The sequence below is a fragment of the Osmerus mordax genome, chromosome 27 (assembly GCF_038355195.1).
Source record: "Osmerus mordax isolate fOsmMor3 chromosome 27, fOsmMor3.pri, whole genome shotgun sequence".
Classification (NCBI taxonomy): domain Eukaryota; kingdom Metazoa; phylum Chordata; class Actinopteri; order Osmeriformes; family Osmeridae; genus Osmerus; species Osmerus mordax.
Window position 1 is genome coordinate 6,024,017 of NC_090076.1, and position 19,563 is coordinate 6,043,579.

A 19,563-nucleotide genomic window follows, 5' to 3' on the forward strand; every position below is an offset into this window, starting at 1 on the left:
GTCACCCCGTTAATTGACTTTTTTTTGGGGGGGGGGGGCGTCATCAGAGGGTCACCAGACTTGGCGAGAGGGATTTGAGAGTCTCCGGGAGTCAGACTAGCGCAGGGGGGTTGCTCCTTGCTCCGTGGGTGGGCTCCTGGTTGTGTGTGTGTGTGTGTGTGCGGGTGGGTGGGTAAGGGTGGAACTGGTTTCCAGGTGGCCATCCTGCTGTTGGGCCGGCTGTCCTCTTCCCACAATGCACCTCCCCGGACCCCCGACCCTCCCCCTTTAACGCCTCGCCCCCCGCTCCCACGCCTGGTAGAACAGCAGACACCAGCCACGCGCTTGGACCCCCCCGCGGACACGACCCCCCCCACACACACACACACACCTAACCCCCCCCACCACCCCCTCTTGCCCGGGGTCTGTGAAGCGTGAGGCCCCCATCTGCTCTGGCCATGCCAGGGTCCCTGTGCCTGGCACACCATGTTCCCAGAGAAGCCCTCTAGCCAGGCCCCGATTCCCCAGCTGGCTGCCCCATCTCCCCCCCCCCCCCCCCCGGGTTCCCCCCTTCTTCACCACAGCCCGGCTCTGGCCCCCCCCTCTCCCTCCCCCCCTCTCCCTCCCCCCCCCTCCGGAGGTGACAGCCGGCACAGTGGAGCGGAAGTGGAGTTCAAGCTGTCCCTCGATCTGACCCCCCTGCGGTTCCTGTTCTGTTCCCTAAATACCACCACCACCCCTCCACTCCCACCAATCTCTAAGCCACATCCCAAACCTGCAGGCTCGACAGTCCGACTCGATTCTGACGCGCTGTTCTCTGTGTGTGTGTGTGTGTGTGTGGTGTTTTCAGGTGAAGTGTGACCAGTACTGGCCCAGCCGGGGGACAGAGACCTACGGGATGATCCAGGTGACCATGTTGGACACAGTGGAGCTCGCCACCTACAGCGTACGCACCTTCGCCCTCTACAAGGTGAGAGGCCGGTTGCACGCGTGCAGCCAGTGTGTCCTTGTGTATGTGTGTGTGTCCTCGTGTGTGTGTGTGTCCGCGCGCGTGTGTGTGTGTTAGCACGTCTAAGAGTGTCGTCCCTTGATGTGTGCGTGTCAGAATGGCTCCAGTGAGAAAAGGGAGGTGAGGCAGTTCCAGTTCATGGCCTGGCCGGATCACGGCGTGCCCGAGTACCCCACCCCCACGCTGGCTTTCCTGCGCAGGGTCAAGGCCTGCAACCCCTCTGACGCCGGGCCCATGGTGGTCCACTGCAGGTAGGGGGCCCAGACTTCCGCTCTTCCACCCCCACCACCACCTCCCCCCTCTTCCACCCTTACTACCTCCCCACGACCACCTACATCTCCAGCCAGTCCCCCGGTGTGTGTGTGTGTGTGTGTTGGCTCCGCGATGACGGCGAGTGTGTCTCCCCCCCCCCAGCGCCGGCGTGGGTCGCACAGGCTGCTTCATCGTGATCGAGGCCATGCTGGAGCGCGTGCGGCACGAGCAGCAGGCGGACGTGTACGGCCACGTGACGTGCATGCGCGCGCAGCGCAACTACATGGTGCAGACGGAGGACCAGTACGCCTTCATCCACGACGCCCTGCTGGAGGCGGCCGCCTGCGGCCACACGGAGGTGCCCGCCCCGCAGCCTGTACGCCCACATCCAGACGCTCACCCAGGTCACGCCGGGAGACGCCGTCACCCACGCCATGGAGCTGGAGTTCAAGGTGGAGAAAGGGAGGGATTGGGGGGGGGGGGGGGGGGGACTGCGGAGGTGGGGGGGTCGGGAGTCCGCCGTCGCTTGGCGACCGGATCGTCCGACGGGTAGGGAGGAGAGAGAGGGGTGGATTCGTTTCCCTTTTCGTTCTGTCGGGTTCCATCTCGGAGGAGTCTTCTGTTTCAAGGGCTTATACCGAGAGGGGGGGGGGGGGGGGGGCTGAGTGAAAGAGGGAGGAGAGGGGGATGGATAGAGAACGGACAGCTGGTGCAGGGGCAGACTGACCATCTGACAGGAAGTCTAGGAGAGCGTATCCAGAGAACGAGGGCTGTGGCAACTGTTCCCCTTCAAGCCCGCCCCGCGCCCCCCCCCCCCCCCCCCCCCCACGCCCGCGCTTTTCTTCTGCAGAAGCGAAAACCCTCCGAGCGATAACGGGGGTTGATTGTCAAAAAAGCGTGCGGACGGCGTAATTAGGTTTCGATGCTCGGCGAGCGACGCAAATGTGGTTCGCAAGCGAGATCCCGAAAATTGACACTAGGCTTTTCCTTTTTAGTGTATTTTTGGGGGGTTTAGTTTTTTTGTCGCAGTGAAGAAGAATCACATTAGGGGCCATCAGCAAAGCCGTATGAAACCTCCCTCTCCTCTGGGGGCGACGGCTTTTCAAAAGTTCCGCTGTCGATTCGGGGCTCGTTTCACCTTCTCATCCGTTCTCCCGCGCGCGTGGGTGCGTTTGTTTTCCACTCCCTGACGTCTGGCGCCGTTCGCTCAGAACGGCTTTCTTTTTTTTTTTAAACAGAGGAGGCGTCTGGCTTTCATTTGAAGTCGGAGAACAAAGGGTTGCTTGAGTGGAGACCGCGGCACTTTCCTGCCTCAGTAAGAGTGTTGGCCCCCGTGGCCTCCAACACACCAGGCTCCCTGAAAGGACAGGCACACATTAGCACATTAAAAGAGCAAAGGTAGACAGGAGTTGGGATTGTGGGTTGAAGCGATGTGCTCTTGTCGCGGGTGGTTTGTTTGCCTGGGGAGTTCCCCCTTAAAAGAGCCACACCGTAACCCTGAGCCCCACCCCCATCCTCCTTCTCCTCCCCCCCCCCCCCCCACAGAAACTGGCCAACTCCAAAGCACATACCTCAAGATTCATCAGTGCCAACCTGCCGTGCAACAAGTTCAAGAACCGCCTGGTGAACATCATGCCTTTCGAGTCCACGCGCGTCTGCCTCCAGCCAATCCGAGGCGTGGAGGGCTCCGACTACATCAACGCCAGCTTCATCGACGGATACAGGTAGGAGACCGAGGGGTGTGTGTTTGTGTGTGTGTGTGTGGGGGGGGGGGGCGGTGAGACTGAAAGCGGACGATACAGAGATCCAGCTTTCGGCGGGCCAGCAGCTGTAACGAGCAGGGAGGCGGGGGTGGAGCGTCCATCCATCGCCGGGGCGGCCGCGAATCACACGCAGACGCCGGGCGCCTCGTTTTGTCCGCCCGTCTTTCCCTTTTGTCATGTCAGTTGTCAGAACAAATTGGCCGTATTGGCAGGACTGTCGGTTCTCGCCCTCCATGTTTTCCTCCTGGAAAAAGGATAGACTGTTTCTGACAGGTGACAGACCACTCCGGGAGAGGAAAGAGGGGGGGGGGGGGGGAATCACTTATTGATGTACCCTTTCTCAGCCAACAACCACTTCTAACCCAAACTCTTCAGAGAGCCTTAATGAGAAACAGCGTATTTTATTAAACGATGTTGCTGTTTTCAGTGTGTTATTTAGCTTTTGAAACGTGGGGGGGGGGGGGGGGGTGGGGGTGTGGGGGGGGGGAGGAGATGGAAAGACCTTTTGTTTTGAAGTGTGTGTTTTTGGCGCCACTCGTCCTCGTGCGGGCGTGAGTCTCCATGGACGCGCCTTCAAACCACAGCGCGGTTATTCTCCCATATCAAATTAGTACCTAATCACCGCCATCCCAAAGAGAGGGTTCCTTTATGGAAGTGTAAACACCATAATTGGCAATAATCCACAGCACGTCGACATGGTAATGAATGGCTGAATAGACGGAAGTTCCTCCTTTTTTGGAAGGGCTTCGGGTGCTTTAAATACGTTTTCCTGCTTCCCAGGTTTGATATCTTCTCCTCTCAGAGGCCTAATGATGTCCCCACGGGCAGACCTACCTGATGGAGGGAACGGGGAAAAGGGAGGGAGGGAAGGGAGGTTGTCTGTAATTCCACTCTGATTCCAGTTGCAGTGATTAAGCGCGACTGAAGACACACTGAGGTGTGCAGCTCTGTGCGTCGCTCTGGGCTTTCGACGCTCTGGAATGCTAAGAGAGAGGATTAGACAGACTTGGGTGAAGAGGGCGAGCAAGATTAGGATGATTGTGGTGAAGGTTTTTTTTTTCCTTCTTCTTCACTTTTTACTTCCCCCCCGCCCCCTCCCCCCCCCGCCCCCCCATTTTTTTTCCTCTCCAAAGAATTGGCAGGCGATGTGGTTGTGTAATGAGAGTCTCGGTATAAAGCTGTGATCTCCGTGACCGATCTGGAGATTGCGATGTCGTTGGCGAAGACCATGCCCGTTCTAAGTCTGCCCGTGAATAACAACTCAAACAATTGGAACGGCACAGCGACGGCTCTGTCAAACCTGACACTTTGCGGAGCACTTCGAGGAGACCGAAAGCACAGCTCATATATCGCCCAAACGGAAACTCCACCAGATTGGCTGGCTCTCATACCTCCAGCTAAGCGTGTGTTTCTGTGTATTTACGGGTCTATTTATGCATGTGTGATAGGATGGACGAATCGGGTGTTCACGCGTTCGGTCGCGGGATGCTTGTCAGAAGAGAACGAGCCGCCGTCCACTTGCGTGGCTCTGCGCTGCCCCCTAGTGGCGATGAGGCGAAACTGCAGAGGGCTCACAGTGGGAGTTGCTGCAGAATGGACATCTTCTAACTGTGTCCTGTGTGTGTGTGTCCCCCCCCATCTTTCCCAGGCAACAGAAAGCCTACATGGCGACCCAGGGCCCACTGGCGGAGACTACTGAAGACTACTGGAGGATGCTGTGGGAACACAACTCCACCATAGTGGTCATGCTCACCAAATTACGAGAGATGGGGCGGGTGAGTCTCTCGGCGGAAAACACAGCCGTAACTTAATTACCCTGTTTACGTGGGAGGGGAGGCAGGCCCGCGGGGACGCTGCATCCACTGCACGCGTGGTACACCGCTGCACCAGGTGTTTATGCGAACCAGCTGTGTGGAAAAGCTCCGCTTTGTATGTGATTATGCATCAACAACCACAAAGGGTTCTTTCAAAAACAAATTTGAATGATTGTGATGTTTTGTCTCTTAGGAAAAGTGCCATCAGTACTGGCCAGCCGAACGTTCTGCCCGGTACCAGTACTTTGTCGTGGATCCAATGGCTGAGTACAACATGCCCCAGTACATTCTGAGGGAGTTCAAGGTCACCGATGCCAGAGTATGTATTTATTCTCCCCCGGCAACCCCGGCGGTCTCGCACCGCGCGCAGCAGCGCGCGGTGTGAAAGGTTGCACTCGCGACGGATGCGCCGCAATGTATTTTTAGATCGGAGACGCCCGAAATGATTGTTGTTGCTGCCCACGCGTGTAATTATCCTGACAGAGTGGTCCGTGTTCTGCATGTAGAGATGCCGTAAGCTCTGCCCCCTGACGACCCAGGAAGATGAGATGTGGAACCGTGTGGAAATCAATGTTCATGTTCATTCAATCATGTTTTGTTTGTTTGCCTCTGTCTATTTTGCTATCTATGTATAAAACATTCCATCTATATATATATATATTTATCTATCTATCCATCCATCCATCAGGATGGCCAGTCCAGGACCATACGTCAGTTCCAGTTCACCGACTGGCCTGAACAAGGGGTGCCAAAAACTGGAGAGGGCTTCATTGACTTCATCGGCCAAGTGCACAAAACCAAGGAACAGTTTGGCCAGGATGGACCGATAACTGTGCACTGCAGGTAAGCAGGAGTCTGTGCCCCCAGGTCACGGTCTCTCTCGGTCCTACCGTAGGGCCGAGAGAGACCCAGAGGTTCACCTGTCGACGTCTGCTGTCTCCCCAGTGCCGGCGTGGGGCGGACTGGGGTTTTCATCACGCTGAGCATCGTGCTGGAGAGGATGAGGTACGAGGGCGTGGTGGACCTCTTCCAGACGGTGAAGACACTGAGAACCCAGAGGCCAGCTATGGTGCAGACAGAGGTACGGGCGGAGCGGCCGTCTCTCGGAATCATGAGTAAAAAACGCTTTCTTTTTTTCCCCCTCAATTCTTTCTTTAAAAAAATATATTTTGTTGTTCTCCTTCTTTCAGGATCAGTACCAGCTGTGCTACCGGGCAGCTCTGGAGTACCTTGGAAGCTTTGATCACTATGCAACATAACCCATTCCCAGAATGCACCGGGGGTCCCGAGAGGAATGCTGCTTGTCCCTACGGAGCCATAATCCACCCTGCTGCTGACTCGGGGTGGAGGCTGTGGGAGGGGTGAGGAGAGACAGGGGGAGGGAAGGGCGAGGGGAGAGGGGCCGAGAGCACAATTCTGACTGGACGACCTGCAGTAGGAACAGTACTGCTTGACTGGCACAATAAACCTGCTTTAAACCCTTAAACCCTTCACTGAAATCTCCCCCCCACCCCCCCAAAAAAAGAACCATAAAAAGCTTCAGTATGCTTCATTCTGATGTGTCGACTGCACATCACTTTACCCCTATTTCTTCCTCACCTTATAGCAAAAAGTATTTTTCAGCTATTTTTATTAATATCAATATTACCATTATAACTATGTTATTATTATTTAGATTTTGTTTTTTAATCATTTACACTGGCTATTGTATGTCTTAATGGCTCTTATTTTAAATTAAATTGTATCTTTTTTTTCTTCTTTTTTTTTTGCAAAAGGACATGTATTTTCAACATGCTCCGAGTCATTATTACTGGAGAACACACTCAGAGCTGCTAATAATTTTATTTTTTACCATAGTTAAGATATTATAAAGTTCTCATGATCAGATTGGTCTTATTCAGTGGTGTTGGGGATAACATTTTATAAGCCTCTTAACTTCCTGGTAATTTACAGAATGATAACCTCCTCCAAAATATAAACACCAGTTTGTGAACTATCAACTAAAGCAATGGCTCTCAAAACTGAATCGACTAATGACGTTTGAAAACTAACATGTACAGATTCTGGCTTTTTTCTCATTAGCTGTTAACTGTGATTTTCTTAATGCCTGTCTTTGGAGACCACGACAAAGTTGACAGAGATATGGGGGAAAGATTGTCTGTCCTGCGACCTCACGGCCTCAGTTTCGCCTCGCTGGTGTCATGGCGGAGGTGGACTCATCTATGGATCCCAAGAGGCTGTGGTCTGACAAGCTGACCTGGTCCGGGTCGGCTTGCTCCCTGGCCCAGTTCAGACGCGTTCAGCATCCCCCCCCCCCCCCTTCCATGGGAAGTGTGAGAGTGGCATCCATGTATTTCTGATCAATCGGCTGAATTATAAACTGCACCTTTCCATCGGCAAACACTTTGGACTGGCCCAACCCAGAAAACGAACTACTTAATCACAGACTCGGCATTCATGGTATCTCTGCTGTAATAGTATATCACTGTGGGACAGAAAGACAATCTCCTGTAACACTAAAAAAGCAGCGTCGATGTGTGGGGGACGATGGGCGCTCTCCTTAAGTGGTTGAGGTTGCGAAGTGAGGTGGATTTAGAGGAGTGGGACCACGAAACATGAATCATTTCACTTTGTCCTCAAAATCGTGCCGTAGGGGTTCAATCTGTTGTACACGATCTGTTTTCTATTTGTTCATAAAAAGGAGAGAAAAATATGTTGCAAAACCTTGATGTTAATAAAGTTGAATAATTGGGTTTTTTACATCGTTGTTGTTGCTTTGACTCATTTGGTGTTTATTTTGCGTGTTTATTCCGCGTGTCCATGTGACATCAGGCCAGTGCCCATGCAATGCCTGGATCCATCCTTGCCACTAGCCATACACAAGTAAACAGATGGAGGGTGGACACCCCTCCGGTGCCAGCCTGGCTGCTAGTATTCCACATCTACTGGTTTACAGTCTCTCTCTGTCTCTCTGTCTCTCTCTCTCTCTCCCCTCCCTCTCTCTTTCTCTCTCTCACACACTCTTTCACTGTTATATCAATGATTAAAACATGAATGTGAGGACTTCAAAGACCTTATATCGGGTAGGTTCCAAACATAACTATCAGAATAAAATAGGAATGTGAAATCAGAGAGAATAGTGTGCATTTCTAGAATGTCTAGAATGTAAATCTAGTTGCAATTTCCGCGTAGCCTATTGAATGCACCAGTCATCAGCCATACTCGTAAGCCATAATAATATACAGTCTTAATTGGGCAAATATGAATATTATTCTAAATATTAATGAGTCGTGACAACGCAGCTACTGGGAAGGCGGGGTCACAGAAAAATAAAGCATTTTGATTAGTCTGGCCTGAACATCGGCACGCCCCTCCTTCCTTGTAAACAAACACACACTGGGCATGCGTGTGGCACTGGAATAATGGAGGACTATCTCTCCAATCCATGGTGAACCCTGCATTTACAATTTTCAAGCACTGAAGATCTGGGGGCAACAAAAACTGGTTAGTAGTACAGCATATGTAAGTTAACATTTAAGGCTTTCAAATGTGTTGGCTTTGCATTGCTAAAAGAAGTCCTGTTTATTTATATCCAAAAATGGATTAGCGAGCCACTGTAGCTAGTGCTAACTAGCTAGTACTAGCTAACGTAACGTTAGCAAACTGATACCAATAGAGGTCTGCTCCCCAAAGTTGTTATTTCGCTTGCCTCCGTTTCAACATGTGTGTCAGCATGCCAGACTGACAAACAATTCTACTTCTAAAATATGTTCCTTAATGCAAGTACAGTTGTACCAACTCTGATCTTTAAATATCCTGTAGACTTTCAACTCGCTAGCAGTCAGCCAGCTAGCTGCTACTAGCTAGTTAGCTTACTGTTTTCTTGACGGAGACGGGACACTGGGCCCTAGTTGACAGACTTGGCGTTCAACCAATCCGAAGCTTCCATTGCTGTTCCATCAGCATGTTGTCCAATCATGATGGGTATTATTTGACAGGTGGGCAGAACTATATCGAGCAGGCAAGATTGCTAGCTAGCAACATTGCTACCAACGGAACCTAGTATGATCAGAAAGAAACAGCAAGCTAGTAAAACTATTAGTTTGCCTCATGCATAAGTTAGCAAACGAACTTTTTTCCAAGTTGCATCTTGTTTGCTTATACATATGTAATCTGCAAAGAATGGTCATCTTTGCATAATACATGTTTGGAACGTAGGCTTGCAAGAAAGTGCAAAATATACTTAACCTTCCTTTGTATTGTTGACAACGAAACTCTTAGTTTGTAGTTAGCCTTGTATCTGCCTTTGCAGAGCATTGGATAATTAACTTTGCTACCAACAGTAGGGGGCGACAGGTGATCGGATTGTAACCAGTGCGTCCTCAACTTGCATGGTAATAAATGAAAAGGATTGCCATAAATTAGATCAACCTAAAGTCGGTGCAGACGTACAATGTATAATAGTAATTTGCACAGTTAAAATAAATATCCAAAATATGTCCAAATGTATTTTACATAAGTTAAACTGTTAACAGAATCCACAGGTCAACGTGACTGATCCAGGATGGCGACAGATACAGCTTCTCAGACAACTGGCTCCAGGATAATGACCTTTAACCCTTCCAAGGAGGAATTTAAAGACTTTAGTCGATATATTGCTTACATGGAGTCACAGGGAGCACACAAAGCTGGAATGGCTAAGGTCAGTTTGGTCATCTTCAATCAGTATCTCCTTTAATGACATACTTTCTGCTTCAGTCTAGTTCAATTAGGCAACCATGTGTTGTTTGTTTATTGTAAAGGTTATACCACCCAAAGACTGGAAACCCAGACGCACCTATGACGACATCGATGATCTGGTGATCCCAGCGCCCATCCAACAGGTGGTGACAGGCCAGTCGGGTCTGTTCACCCAGTACAACATTCAGAAGAAGCCCATGACTGTTCGCGAGTTCCGCAAGACCGCCAACACAGACAAGTGAGCCCCTTGACGCTGTTGAAAAGGCTAGACATGACTTGTTTGTCATCTTTCCATGTTGTGGGACGACATTGACTTCCTCAATTTGGGACTGATTTGATTTCAAACATTCTGTAGCTCTTGTCCCATTTTGGTTTTGCCCCCTACTAATCATCCATAAACACAAATCCAGATTCTGCAATCCTCGCTATGTGGATTTTGATGAGCTGGAGAGAAAGTTCTGGAAGAACCTGACTTTTAACCCACCACTCTATGGAGCGGATGTCAACGGAACCCTGTATGATCCAGTGAGTGTCTCTCCTCGTCGTCAACCAGAGAGGATCTAGAGGTTTATCACTAGCGTGCTCTACAAGCGCTCACATAAATCCTTCCCTAATTGTTAAATTGTCAAACTAAACGTCAGTTACCCTACCATTGGTGGCAGTGCTTCATCTCGCTCTCTCTCTCTCTCTGTCTCTCGCTCTCCCTCTCTCGCTCTCCCTCTCTCCAGGATGTGACAGAGTGGAACATCGGGCATCTGAACACCATCTTGGACACGGTGGAGCGGGAGAGCGGCATCAAGATCAAAGGGGTGAACACGCCCTACCTGTACTTCGGCATGTGGAAGAGCACCTTCGCCTGGCACACGGAGGACATGGACCTCTACAGCATCAACTACCTGCACTTCGGAGAGCCCAAGTCCTGGTAAGGTCCCGCCTGTGGGACAGTCGCCGAAGCACACAGAAGCTAACTCGTGTCCTTAGGTACTAGAGTTCTTTTGAATACTAGCATAGCACGTAATAGCATAATAGCTACAACTGTGGATTCGTTTCTCTTTAGGTATGTCGTGCCCCCAGAACATGGGAAAAGATTGGAGCGCCTTGCTAAGGGTACGTGAAAATAATAGTACTTGATATTGACTGTTATAAATACGGCGACACATTTTGAAGAAGTAAGCCGATTGTGTGTTCGTCATCTTCGCGTGCGCCACGTCTGGTCTCTCAGGGTTCTTTCCTGGGAGCGCTCAGAGCTGCGAGGCGTTCCTGCGCCACAAGATGACTCTAATCTCGCCTTCCATCTTGAAGAAATACGGCATACCGTTCGAGAAGGTGACCCGACACTAAACGATCGGCTCAAGTTTGAGTCCTTATCATTTAGAGTGCCTAACGTGACGCACGTATCTGTTCTGCCGTCTCGATCGGGACCGGACCCAACTTATGCTTGTTTGTTTTTTGTTGTCAGGTCACCCAAGAGGCGGGTCAGTTCATTGTGACCTTCCCTTTCGGCTACCACGCCGGCTTCAACCATGGCTTCAACTGCGCCGAGTCCACCAACTTTGCCACCCAGCGATGGATCGACTATGGCAAACAGGCCACTCTGGTATGCCAGTGCTTCTGGAAGCCGGGGGGGGGGGGGGGGAGGAATGCACCCAGATCGTACACAATTCAAACAAGGTCATTTACCCTCCGTGACCTGCGAGTCATCCACCCCCCACCCCCCTCCTTCTCCACCCAGTGCTCCTGCCGCAAGGACATGGTCAAGATCTCCATGGACGTGTTCGTGCGGAAGTTCCAGCCGGACCGCTACAAGCTGTGGAAGGCCGGGAAGGACAATGCGCCCATCGACCACTCCAAGGCCACGCCGGAGGCGTCCGACTTCCCCAAGGGGGAGAAGGCCGAGGCGGAGGGCCCCGGCGAGGCGGCGGACGGGAGCGCGGCGGACGGCGACGCAGCCGCCGCGGGAACGGCGCGGGCGGGCGAGAAGAGGTAGGAGCCGTCGCCAAAGCCACGTTGCGTGTTTCTCGGCGGGCCTCGCTTTTAAACGCCCCGCGTCTGTTCCCTGTCCTCGTCCGCAGCCCCAAGCCCCAGATCGGGACCAAGCGACAGCACGACGACGTGGAGGAGGAGGCTCCGGAGGGCGCTAGCACCCAGAAGGCCGAGGGGGAGGGGGAGGGACGGGCGGAGCAGAAGAAGGCCAAGCTCACCAAGGCCGAGCAGGCCAGCAAAGGGGCCAGGCCGTCCGACGCAGGTACCTAACCTCCCCAGGAGAACGACCACGACAATTGAGCGGACGTGGGTTGTCTTGCTGCATGCAACGCTAAAGAGAGAGTGTAGCTAAGCATTTGTGTCGGGGGGGGGGGGTTTCCGTGTGTCCTTTCAGAGCCGCCAAAGTCCAAGCCAGAGCCGAAGGAGAACAGCAAGGAGAAGAAGCCGCAAGCCAACTCGGCCAAGCCCGCCGACGCCAAGCCGCCCGGCAAGAGCCCCGTCAAGAAGGAGAAGGGACCCGCGGAGAGCCCCGCTCGGGCGCCTTCTCCCCCGGCCGAGGCCCGGTCCCCGGCGGCCGCCCCCGAGAGGCCGGGGCCCAGCGAGGACGCCCGCGGCGCCAGCCCGGCCCACCGGCTGTTCCAGAGGACTTTGAGCCCAGCCGACGTGCTCCACGTCCACAGCTACGCCAAGGGCGACTACGGCGGCGAGGGCGAGCCGCCCGCCAAGGAGGAGAGGAAGAGCGACAGCAGCGACAGCGACTCCGAGGACCCCGACGAGAGCCAGGTGAGGAGATGCCGATGACGCCATTTCTTCCCCCGCGTTCGGCTCGTGACCCCAGCAGGTACCGTGTACTCCAAACCTTTTTTCTTTTCTCCGCCACCAGGAGGCGGAAGAGGGTTACAAAAACGCCAGCGTGCCCAGCAACCTGGGGAAACTGCCCCGCCATCACCCCCTGATGAAGGACAGCATGAGTGACGAGGGTACGCCCGCGATAACGGCAGAGCCTTCCGGAAGGCGCACTGCACATCAAGCTTCACGTTTTAAAAACCTCACCCAGAGACCAGTATAGCACGTCCTGACGTTGTCCTGGGGAGAGAAAGAACCCTCTCTCTTCCTTCGTATCAAACGGCGTGCGATTTGGTGAACGTGCGTGTGTGTGTGTGTTGCCGTGTCTCCCCCCCCCGCAGAGCTGGAGGAGCAGGTGCCGGCGGAGGAGGACGGTCTGGAGGGGGAGAGCTGGGCCAAGCCCCTGGCCCACCTGTGGCAGACGCGGCCCCACAGCCTGAAGAAGGAGAAGGAGTACAACCGGCGCATGGGCCTGCAGTCTCCCTACTGCTCCATCTGCATGCTCTTCCAGACCTACCAGCGGGTGAGAGGGGGGCGGGGCAGAGACCGTGGGGGTGGGGTGTGATTGGTCAGGTCAGGTCGACCTGAGCAAACAATGTCCTGCGTGTCGGCCGTCTCAGCGTTCGGCGATCTCGGAGGAGTCGGCGGAGGGGAAGGTTGCGTCGGCGGCCATCTTTAACTCCGACCCTAACCGCGAGTGTTCCCCTTCCCCCCAGACCGAGTGCCCCGACAGCTCGGAGCTCCCGGCGGTGCTGTCCGGCGGCAGGCTGAGGACCAAGCCCCTCATCCCGGAGACGTGCTTCACCACCAGCACCGAGGAGGGCTCCGAGGAGCCGCCCACCCCCACCCCCCACCTGGAGGAGGACGGCACCAGCCTCCTCGTCAGCTGCTCCCACTGCAACATCCGCGTGCACACCAGTCAGTACACACACACACACACACCACCAGTCAGTACACACACACACACACACACCACCAGTCAGTACACACACACACACACACCACCAGTCAGTACACACACACACCACCAGTCAGTACACACACACACACACCACCAGTCAGTACACACGCGCACACACACACCACCAGTCCGTACACACACACACACACACACACACACCACCAGTCAGTACACACACACACACACACCACCAGTCAGTACACACGCGCACACACACACCACCAGTCAGTACACACACACACCACCAGTGTACACTACCCCCCCCACCCCACACACAAACACTATACTAACACTAGTCAGTACTCTAACTGCACTGTGCCTTTTAATATTAACTGGGCTAAACCATGTCTTGATTCTGCCTGAGCGGCTAGCTGTTGAGACGGTTCCCAGTGTACAACCAGAAAGGATTAAGCGGTTTCTTCGGCCAGGGTTCAAGCCCCACCTGAAGGTTTCTTCTCTGCTGATCTAGCGTGTGTGTGTGTGTGTGTGTGTCCAGGCTGCTATGGTGTGGATCCAGCCAGTGTGACCAAGGACTGGAAATGTGCGCGGTGCAAGGCCAACGCCATGACAGAGGTCAGTGTGGGGTCTCCAAACAAGCACCTGCTGTTTCCCTTTAATGGCCATTCATTAACCGGGCTCCACAAACCGTACCCGATGATGACAGGTGTCAGACCTGCACACCGTTAATGATAACCTTATCGCCATCTCGCTGCTGTGCTTTTATAACCGGACGGGCAGCCTCAGTGGTTTGTTCTGCTTTTTCTTTATTGCAGAGTTGCTGTTTGTGCTCTCTGAGAGGAGGAGCCTTGCAGAAAGCCAATAATGACAAGTGAGTATGCAAGACACGACTGTTGCCGGGTAGAGGGAACATCATTACGATCCCTGTTCCCAGCAATCGGAGAACAGGAGGAGCAAAACTCTTTCTCTCTTCTCCCCCCCCCCCCCCCCCCCACCCCCGCGCAGTGCCTTAACAAAGTTTGAGTGCATCCACTGTTTTGTGTTTTTTTGGTTAAGATCTCAAGGACAATGTATTTTTTCTAAATCTATAGATATATTTTCGATTTTATAACGGTGTGCTATTGACATTATTGTGTGTGTGTGTGTGTGTGTGTAGGTGGGTCCATGTGCTGTGTGCTGTAGCGGTGTTGGAGGCCCGCTTTGTCAGCATCACTGAGAGGAGCCCTGTGGACCTCAGCGGGATCCCCCTGCAGAGGTTTAAACTGGTGAGTCTGGACGAGGATGTCATGTGAGGCTTTTTCAGTGGAAGGACAGTCGCCCGCACGAGTCGCGTGACGCGTGCTCGGCAGGAAATGAGAACGCTCCGAGCCCTTTTGTTGATTCGGAGCAATGTGTTTGGGGGGCGGGGGAGTCGAGAAATCCTGAATCGTGTGTGTGTGTGTGTGTGTGTGTGTGTGTGTGTGGAAGGGGGGGGGGGGGGGAGTCCCCATGCATCCTTCGCCCCGCTAGTTTGTCCCGGCAGTTTCCTGGTTTACACCCCCCTCTCCCCCCCCCTCTCCCCCCCCCCCCCCCCTCCCCCCCAGTTGACATGTCTTCTGGTTCCCCTCCGGGCAGAAATGTTTCTACTGCAAGAAGCGGATGAAGAAGACGTCGGGCTGCTGCGTGCAGTGCTCGCACGGCCGCTGCTCCACGGCGTACCACCCCACCTGCGCCCAGGCCGCCGGCGTCCTCATGCAGCCCGACGAGTGGCCCTTCGTGGTGTACGTCACCTGCTGCCGGCACAAGGGCCCCGTCCAGACTGAGGTACGCCACCGAAACCTTCCCCGAGAGAGGAAGTCGATAAGTCGACTCGAAAGGTGAAACTCGTATATCATACAGAGGCATTACACACAGAGTGGAACGTTCCGAGTGTTTATTTCTTTGAATTCGGATGATCATGGCTTGCAGCTAATGAAAACCCAAATTTCAGTGTCTCAGTACATTAGAATATTGTGAAAAAGTTCAATATTCTAGACTCATGACGTCCCACTCGAATCAGCTGATTATCTCAAAACACCTGCAAAGGTTTCCTGAGCCTTCAAATGGTCTCTAAGGCTGCTTCAGTAAGCTACACAACCATGGGGAAGACTGCTGACCTGACAGTTGTCCAGAAGACAGTCATTGACACCCTCCACAAGGAGGGTAATCCACTAAAGGTCATTGCTAAAGATATTAATAGAAAGTTGAGTGGAAGGAAAAAGTGGGGTAGAAAAAGTGCACATGAGGGATAAACCGCAGCCTCGAGAGGACTGTGACGCAACGGCCATTCAAGAATTTGGGGGAGATTCACAAGGAAGTGGAGTGAAGCTGGAGTCGGTGCATCGAGAGCCACCAAAGCCACAGCTGTCGCATTCCTCGCGTCTAGCCACTCCTGAACCAGAGACGACGTCCGAAGCGTCTTACCCGGGCGAAGGAGGAGGAGGAGAAGGAGAAGGAGAAGAAGAAGAAGAAGTGGACCGTTGCTCAGTGGGCCAAAGTCCTCCTTTTTCAGATGAAAGTCAATGTTGCATGTCGTTTGGAAATCAAGGTCCCAGGGTCTGGAGGAAAAGGGGTTCGGCACAGAGTCCAAGTTGCTTGAAGTCCAGTGTGAGGTTTCCACAGTCAGGGATGATTGGGGAAGGTCCACTGCTCTATCAAGTCCAAAGTCAATGCAGCCGTCTACCAGGAAATTGTTCACTTCATGCTTCTGCCGACAATCTTTATGGAGATGCTTATTTCATTTTCCAGCAGGACTTGGCACCTGCCCACACTGCCAGAAGTACCAGAACCTGGTTTAGTGACCATGTTATCACTGTGCTTGATTGGCCAGCAAACTCGCCTGACCTGAACCCCATAGAGACTCTAATGGGTATTGTCAAGAGGAAGAGGAGAGACACCAGACCCAACGGTGCAGACGAGCTGAGGGCCGCTATCAAAGCAATGGAGATCGCCTCCATGCCACGCCGCATTGATGCAGTAATTCATGCAAATGGAGCCCCGACCAAGTATTGAGTGCACATGTATATGAACGTACTTTTCAGTAGGCTGACATTTTGGGTAAAAAAAAACACCTTTGTTTTATTGGTCTTATGTAATATTCAACTTTTCTGAGATCCTGAATTGTTTTGTTTTTTCATTAGATGTCAGCCATCATCATCCAAATTAAAAGAAATAAACGCTGAAAAGTTTCACTCTGTGTGTAAGGCCTCTGTATGATATGAGTTTCACCGTCGGAATTGAAAGAAAAACACATTTTTCCCCGGTATTCAAATGGACTGAGATACACCTGGTCTGTCCGTCCCTCCAGCGCAACAAAGCAGCCATGCAAGAACTGACGGTCGGCCAGAAGGTGATCTGCAAGCACAAAAATGGCCGCTACTACCAGTGCGACGTGGTGCAGCTCACCAAGGAGACCTTCTACGAGGTCAACTTCGACGACGGCTCCTTCAGCGACAACCTCTTCCCCGAGGACATTGTGGTTAGTAGGCTCGGCGTGCGCGACGCCGTCCCGTGACACGCCTTGTGCGCACGCGACGTGCTACACCCTAGTTTTTGAAATTCCAAGTCTACCGGATCCTGTGTAATGGCTGTCCCCCCCCCCCCCCCCCCCCCCCCCCCAGAGCCGAGACTGTGCCCAGCTCGGGCCCCCGCCCCAGGGGGAAGTGGTGCAGGTACGGTGGACCGACGGCCTGGTTTACGGAGCCAAGTTTGTGGCGGCGCACGTGATCCAAATGTACCTGGTAAGACTCCACCTTGAAGTTCCTGTTCTGCAGCAATGTCTGCCATCCATAGAGGCTAGCGATGGCTGATGAATAAATACTGATAAATGTTGTTGTCGTTCAGATGGAATTTGAGGACGGGTCACAACTAACAGCCAAGAGGGACGATGTCTACTCCCTGGATGAGGAACTCCCTAAGAGAGTCAAGTCAAGACTGGTGAGTGGTGCACCCCCTAGCCAGACACGCGACACAACACAAGTCCAAACAACTGCACGTCTGTCTCTGTTTCCCCGAGCGTGAATGCTTTCCTGTCCCTGACTCCCGTCACAGTCGAAGGCGTCGGACATGCGCTTCGACGGCATCTTCGAAGAGAAGGAGATCATGAAGGTGTCCAAGAGGCAGAGGGTGCTCAACTCGCGTTACCGAGGAGACTACATCGAACCTGTGATCTACAGAGCCATCATGGAGTAGCCAATCTGCCAACAAGCCAAACCCTACACACACACACGCGCACACACACACACCCACACACACACACCCCCACACACACACACACACGCCCCCACACGCACACACGCCCCCACACACGCCCCCACACGCCCCCACACGCCCCCACACACACACACGCACACACACACGCACACACACCCCCACGCACACACCCACACGCACACACACGCACACACACACCCCCACACACACACACACCACCAGCACTGATGTTCCCGACCTCTCGCTCCCTTAACTTTAAATCAGCCACTGTGGGAGTGTAGCTCTCACAATATGACTTCCTCTGAATGAACTTGGCCCAGGACTCCTAGATTGGACCCGGTTTTGTATATTTTATACTTTTTGTTTCCCAACCACCCATCATTTACAGTATTGATTACTGGTATGTGGTTTTTGACTGTGATCCATACAACCACACGTCACTTCTGCCATATTACAGTACGGTAGGCCTGTATGAGTAATATGTTGTGCCCTGTAGCTGTATACTTGTCAGGAAGACAAGTCTCGAAAAGCAATATCGGACCATGGAAATTCGAAGTAGCATTCTAATAGTAAAGCTTTTACGACAGGTCGAAAAAGGTTCTCCCCGCTCACGTTGCTTACAGATTCTCGAGCTTTCCGAGTCGTTTCCCAGAATGTTGCCGGTTGGTCATTGAGATATATTTATTGTCCTAGTTTCAGGGTGCTCCTTGTACCCATGGTTGGTTTTTTAAAGAGGTACAATGCCATTTTATGAACTCGTATGCCTCCTCTTTTAGCAGATTCACACTGATGACTGCATTCCTAAACATTGTATTTTGTAGGAATGCAATGAATATAGCTTTTCCATTTTTGGAGTTGTTTTTTTACCAGCCTATTTATTATGGTGCTTTGAGTAAGTAACCTCTGCAATACAGATTTTTGTCAGTTGCAACGATGTAGGGGTTCTGGACTGATAATGTAAGTTCTATTTTTGCTATATAGATGAATTAGAGAGGGTCCATTCAGAATTGATATGGAACTCTTTATATCCTGTTGGTTCTTTGCTCTTTTTGATGAAATTTGTGCGTTGCACTTTTATTTAAGTCCAGTTTGATGGGACAGTTTCATAGTTGTGTGCTGCCATTGCGAATTTGTCAAAGCCCTGTGTTTTAGGGGGTACATGCTAATTGTACATTTATAAGTTTTTGTTTTTTTTGGGGGGGGGGGATTGTTCTTCCTCCCATTGGCCATGCTTATCAACCATGATGCACTTCGTAATGATAAGGTGACCCAGCCCTTGCTCTACAGTAGAGCACAAGACTAGCAGAGTTCATACCGTTCAAGAGGCCCATAGCGGGAGCCTATTTACTTATGGAAAGACATACTAGGTGGGAAAGTTTTCTATCAAAAAGCTTATTTTATTGGTTTGTTTTGTAAAATATGTTCTATGTGTATTTTCACAGCGTACTGTGAATATATATTGTTATGTAGTTTATTTAAAGATACAAGCTGTTCGACTGGAGGGATCTTGTGTCAGTTCCTGTCATGACCCCCTGGGAGTAGGCATCAGCAGCAGCTTCCTGACCCTGGCTTTGTTCACGTGGCCTTTTTCCATGTCTGTAATAAATTAAAACTGGACTTCCAGATTATCATTCATGCGTTTTGTAAAGATCATTTGTTTTAAGTAAAAATGTTGGCTTGCATTGCTAGTGTCTGTTATTATTGGTTACATTATGGATGGTAACGTGGGCACAAACGCAGAATTTGAGAGGCACATACAGGGAAGCATGGGGGTTGATGGTCACTGATTAAAACAGTTTTGGGAATCATACTAGTTTTAGTTGGGTCATGAACTGTTATGAGGGTCGAGGGTACTTGGGTCAGGAGAGGATTTGTGTAGCAGTCCCAATAAAAGATAAGAAAAAGAATAGCCTACTGCAATAATGTAATAAATCAATTTAGGAAGCAAACATGAAACAACGTTGGCCTTTTTTTAGACACATTTACAACACGTAGCCTAGAAACACGTAGCTAACTACCTCAGTCCTC

General features: G+C 52.1%; 2 protein-coding genes across 2 annotated transcripts in view; both read left to right on the forward strand.

Moving 5' to 3' along the window:
* Nucleotides 1-7,577, forward strand: part of ptprfa (protein tyrosine phosphatase receptor type Fa) — an 87,238-nt gene extending 79,661 nt beyond the window's left edge. Inside the window, 10 exon segments of the mRNA XM_067230195.1 lie at nucleotides 830-949; nucleotides 1,085-1,239; nucleotides 1,403-1,607; nucleotides 1,609-1,692; nucleotides 2,786-2,964; nucleotides 4,652-4,778; nucleotides 5,011-5,136; nucleotides 5,506-5,660; nucleotides 5,763-5,898; nucleotides 6,008-7,577. Of these exon segments, the coding sequence (XP_067086296.1) occupies nucleotides 830-949; nucleotides 1,085-1,239; nucleotides 1,403-1,607; nucleotides 1,609-1,692; nucleotides 2,786-2,964; nucleotides 4,652-4,778; nucleotides 5,011-5,136; nucleotides 5,506-5,660; nucleotides 5,763-5,898; nucleotides 6,008-6,076 (1,356 nt within the window). The 3' untranslated portion in view covers nucleotides 6,077-7,577.
* A 661-nt stretch (nucleotides 7,578-8,238) lies between these two features.
* Nucleotides 8,239-17,621, forward strand: kdm4aa (lysine (K)-specific demethylase 4A, genome duplicate a). Its single transcript, XM_067230393.1, has 22 exons — nucleotides 8,239-8,321; nucleotides 9,353-9,519; nucleotides 9,620-9,795; nucleotides 9,968-10,082; nucleotides 10,286-10,479; nucleotides 10,615-10,664; nucleotides 10,780-10,883; nucleotides 11,017-11,154; nucleotides 11,290-11,540; nucleotides 11,630-11,802; nucleotides 11,935-12,323; nucleotides 12,424-12,520; nucleotides 12,728-12,909; nucleotides 13,103-13,304; nucleotides 13,844-13,920; nucleotides 14,121-14,176; nucleotides 14,462-14,570; nucleotides 14,920-15,108; nucleotides 16,631-16,801; nucleotides 16,944-17,063; nucleotides 17,167-17,259; nucleotides 17,374-17,621. The coding sequence occupies exons 2-22, from the start codon at nucleotides 9,382-9,384 to the stop codon at nucleotides 17,512-17,514; spliced, it is 3,165 nt and encodes a 1,054-aa protein (XP_067086494.1). The 5' UTR covers nucleotides 8,239-8,321; nucleotides 9,353-9,381; the 3' UTR covers nucleotides 17,515-17,621.
* The last annotated feature ends 1,942 nt before the right edge of the window (nucleotides 17,622-19,563 follow it).